Raw genomic sequence first — 4,662 nt, forward strand, 5'->3', positions numbered from 1 at the left:
GAACATCTTTTCTGTTTATGTTGTTGGGAATGTTCACGTGTATATTTTAGAGACACAAGCAGAATGGTAGACTTTTCTCTGCTTTAAATGTTTTACTTAATGCATATTTGTACACCAAAACTAAGAATGATTGACCTTGCGATTTCTGAATGTCTGTGTTGTTGCTGTTGCTGTCATATTTATTTTGATTATTGTGGTAAAGTTTTTGCTTAGTTTTGTATTTATTTTGTTGCTGTATTCTCGACATTCTTTTTCGAGCTCCAAACTCTTTTCTCCCCTGTCAAGAAGTTGGCTCAGCGAGTGTCACCCTTGGCTGTCTTTCTTGTGATCCTTGTCCAGATCTCCACGGAAGACTCTTGAAGTTGTGTTGGGGAGGAGATTTATAACTTTCCATCCCATTGGCTTGGTCTCGGCTGAGGTCTGCTTCTGAAACAACCACTATCTGTCCAAAGAGGTGGTAAAGTTAAGTCCTTACCATAGACCATTGCCAACTCAAACCAAACAATAGCACAGCATACTTCCAGAGGTGGAACAATGTGACAAGATATAATTATTAAGAATGGTTCTTGTTTCTGCCATGGTCTTATGTGTCGTCAATGCACAAAGGAGATGCCTTGTGTTGGACTTTTGTCAAACTCAAACTGGTCCATCATTCATCATCTTTGTACATCAGCTTATCACCACCTCCAGAAACGATGTGAATATTTCCACAAGTGTTAAAGTTACAATAGATTACTAGTATGGCCTGATTCAGTAAAAGATATAAAATATAGAAGTATCTGTCGGTTTACTTAAAACTATATGTCTTAAGCTATAATCATACCATGTTGATTAAGTGTTCTTTCACTTTTTCACTTCTGCATATTTGTCTCACTTTTTCTTTTCATCACATGGACAACACTTTTTGCCTTGTTGTGTTCTTGGACCTGAACAAACTAAAAATACAAGCAAAAGCCTATTTCCTTGCAGAAATTTGTCTTTGAATTGATCTGTTTGTCTTGCACGAGATGAAACACTTTCAGAAGTGTGGATAAACACAAAATGTATTAATTCTAAGAGTAAGAAAAGCTTCTACAGGCATAATTTCGAACACAGACATTCCTAAACAGAAACAAAAATATGTAGGCCCCTACTCTTCATTAGTGGCACTAGCTCTTTGACAGTTGGCAGCGTAAGCACAGTCAGATACCAGCTTGACCCTCGTATATATACCTGCTATATGTTCTGGTAGGAATAAAACAAAAATAATCATACAAGTGGTCTACTTTTTGCTGTTTCTCCAACAGTGGTCTTGAATGTTGGTTGATCTTCACCTTCCAAAAGAAGGTGACTTTAGGTGTTTGGTGGATGCCACTACATGTATAGTAGGTTAGGCCTACATCTTTCTGTTCCTCTGGGCATCCGAACCCCCGCACCCTGAAAATTTCTTGGGTGTTTTTGTTAGAAGTCCCAAGCATGTATAAACTGGTAGAAGTTCAATAAACTTTTGAAAACCAGGTCAGACCGGTCTGTGGTAGACCGTCACCTAAACCAGAAACGACGTCGTAGAACTTTAACTACAGGCTACCGGCATAACATAACCCTACAATTACAATGTTGAAATGGGCGTGAAACATTATACTATTTTGTTTAATGTCCTTCTAACTTTCATGTTTTAACCAACAAACTTATTCCCCATAAATCGTGGTACGCTTCTTCGTACAGTGTGTCACAACTACAGGTATAAAATGTGGGTGATTGACGTGTGCTCTTGTGTGGTTTGCCCATTCTTTCTTATCTACCATTCTTCTCCTCCTCTTCATATGTTACTCTCTAATAACACCTCTTACTCGACCTATTTGTGTTGCAAGTGACGTAAAACTCGTACATACTTAAACTAAACGACTATAATTCGGATACGTTGTGCCTGTATCCAAAATCGGTTCTACGAAGAAAAACACAATTTTTTTTCTAACTTCAGCTCATCAGTGGGCGGTGGGCGAGTGCTCTGGTGTGGTTTTCTGCTTCTTTCCTATCAAACATCTATCGTCCTCATCCGTCCTCGTTTTTGTGTTTGTTACTCTCTTGTAACGCCTCTAACCTTCGCCACTTAGGCCTATTTGACCTAATTGTGCTGTGAGTACCGTAAAACACTTACTAGAGCATAATTTCAGTTAGACTTTTTAAGTAGACTACATGTACCAAGATATAGGGCAAAACGTGTCCCTGTAGCAAAGGGTTTGAGACAAACAGAAATACACATGTACAGCCTTTAATTATGCTCAGAGAAAAGAAATATATTAGAAATGTTATAGAAGATTAGAACAAGTTGTTACAGTTATTAAATGACACATTCATCTTTAAAGTGAAACGATCACAATCATGGCCGAAGTTTGGAAACGTTTTGCGTAGGGCATATATTATTATACGCTTTCGTATAATATTAAACTCTATATTCCATGTAGTATTCATAATGTAATGTTCAGCCAAAAAAGTCAAATCACACCTTGTCTATACATACTGATGTGAGTCGGTATACACCCAGAGAAGTGTTTGAAGCCCCGGCAGTCCTGTTTCCTTAAACAATGAACTATAAAAATATTATCTAAAATCTGAAAATCCGAGCCAAGTGTCCGTGCACATTACAGATCTAGTAACGTGCACAGTAGATACTGGGGTCGAAACGTTAGTCTCCCACTAAATTCAATATTCTATCCAAAATGTTTCGAGGAGTGGGATTTGGGGCGGGAAGAGGGAAAAAGGGGGGGAGGGTTGTTTCCTTGTCTACAGCCTGCCTGGCAGTTGGTGGGTACATAAACATAATAATAGAGTGTGAATTCTAGTAATATTAATCCTCCAAAAGACAGGAATGTCTTTTGTTCCGCCCATGACAAACGACAGTAGAATCCATGGGTCAGACAAAGACATTGTTGGAGAGTTGTGCGGGTCTTTTTTTTCGGAAGTTATATAAAAAATGTAATATATTAAAAAATGTAACGTCATTCCTGATTACTATCAAGAGCCAAGCAGCGGATCACCGCTCAACTTGTGAACACTCCCGTGCCAAAAACCGCTGTCCAAACCGCCCAATACACTTCGGCTGTAAAAAATTTCTGAACTTGCTGTTAAATCTGAAGTAAATGAATATGTTGAGAGAGCAGTTGATCTGCTCCAAAACCCTCCTCAGAAAACTGGCGAAGAGGTAGAGACGAACGTATTTATCCTTTTCCCAGTTGGCGTCAAATTCGGGCACAAGCACGCCTGCCACGCCTGTGACCATAGACGGGGTGTTTAGGACGATGAAGATGACGCTGATGAGCACTACCTGGTTCACCACCTGGAGGTCTCTCCCGCTTAGGCCCAGGATGGGCTCCCTGCCGTAGTCATGGGAATCTTTCGGAGTTGGGTTCAGCGGTCCTGAAGTCTTCCTACCATTCACATTTTGCAAGTTTATTCTGTTGACTTCTGTAACAATGGTCACATCGGTTTGTGGGATCGTTTTTTCAAAATCTTGTGTTGAAATAAGCCCTTCCGATATGCAATACGCAGAACTGATACACGACAATTTTGTTGTCGAAGAACAATGACTGTCTGCCACATTCTCTAGCGCTGGTTCGCTACACTCTGTGCTTGGCGTGTCTGTAAAATATTCATCGTCTCTGTTGTTGACTGTTTTGTTTTGGGTGTCAGTGTCTTGTTCAATAGCGACTTGGTACAGTTCGGAAATCTCCACGATGCTGGGACTGGTTTGTTTTTCTTTCATCTTTTCTACGTGTTGTAGCCTTCCAGTTTGGATGGAGGGTAAGGTCCATGCCGATGATGCCGACTTTCGAAATCGAGACGCCTTTCGCAAACTATTTATCATGACCATCACACAAACAATAATAACGAACTCTGTAACAAAGGGGATAATGGTCTGAGTTACAAGGAACAACCCATCTTTGATTTTCTCCCTCTCTGGGCTCAACCAAATGTCGAATCGTGTACGGTTCAGCTTTTTAGAGAACTGTTTCTGGACTCCTTGGTTCGCGAACAGAGGAATGTAGCTAGATATCGCGAGAAAGTTGAAGGAAACCAAAATGGCGATGGAACGAGAACGGCTAAACGTGTTTTTAAAATGCAATGGTCTTACTACACACAAACATCGAGTCACAGCGATGTACATAGTGGTCAGAACTGTGACCAAGTAAGTCATGAATCCGAGATCTACGGCGAAAATAGCCAGCATGCGAGGCTGGTGGGAAAAGATGATCCCCTTGGAAATCTCCAGAACATGAAGCACTAAACATACGCTAAGGATGAAGGTCATGATCGAGGTCAAAAGATCAGAGATGGACAAACTGAGGAAAGAAACAATGACTCCATCTCTGATGCCCATGGCGAGAAATGTTTTGATGTTGATGCAGTTGCTGACGGTGCCGAAGATGGAGATGAGGATGCCGCTGTAGGCGACGACCTGCTGGGCCACGATGTAGTCGTTCAGGCTCATCAGCGCTCCCTCACTGGTGTTGTAACCGGCGCCCATCTTCACAGCACCTGCAACATTGAAAGTGGTTGGTTCACTCCTACTTAATAATATTATTATTTGCCTTCTTACGAACAAGCTCTCTGTCTCTCTCTCTCTCTCTCTGTCTCTGTCTCTGTCTCTGTCTCTGTCTCTCTCTCTCTCTCTCTCTCTCTATC

The 4,662-nt window shown here is 41.1% G+C and overlaps 1 protein-coding gene across 1 annotated transcript in view; it reads right to left on the reverse strand.

Annotated features, from left to right (window-relative positions):
- Positions 1-2,237: 2,237 nt before the first annotated feature.
- Positions 2,238-4,662, reverse strand: part of LOC118477795 — a 12,623-nt gene continuing 10,198 nt past the window's right edge. Inside the window, exon 2 of the mRNA XM_035970107.1 lies at positions 2,238-4,515. Within this exon, the coding sequence (XP_035826000.1) occupies positions 3,014-4,504 (1,491 nt within the window). The 5' untranslated portion in view covers positions 4,505-4,515 and the 3' untranslated portion in view covers positions 2,238-3,013. The remainder of the gene's footprint in view (positions 4,516-4,662) is intronic.

The sequence above is a fragment of the Aplysia californica genome, unplaced genomic scaffold, assembly GCF_000002075.1.
Source record: "Aplysia californica isolate F4 #8 unplaced genomic scaffold, AplCal3.0 scaffold00222, whole genome shotgun sequence".
Taxonomy (NCBI): domain Eukaryota; kingdom Metazoa; phylum Mollusca; class Gastropoda; order Aplysiida; family Aplysiidae; genus Aplysia; species Aplysia californica.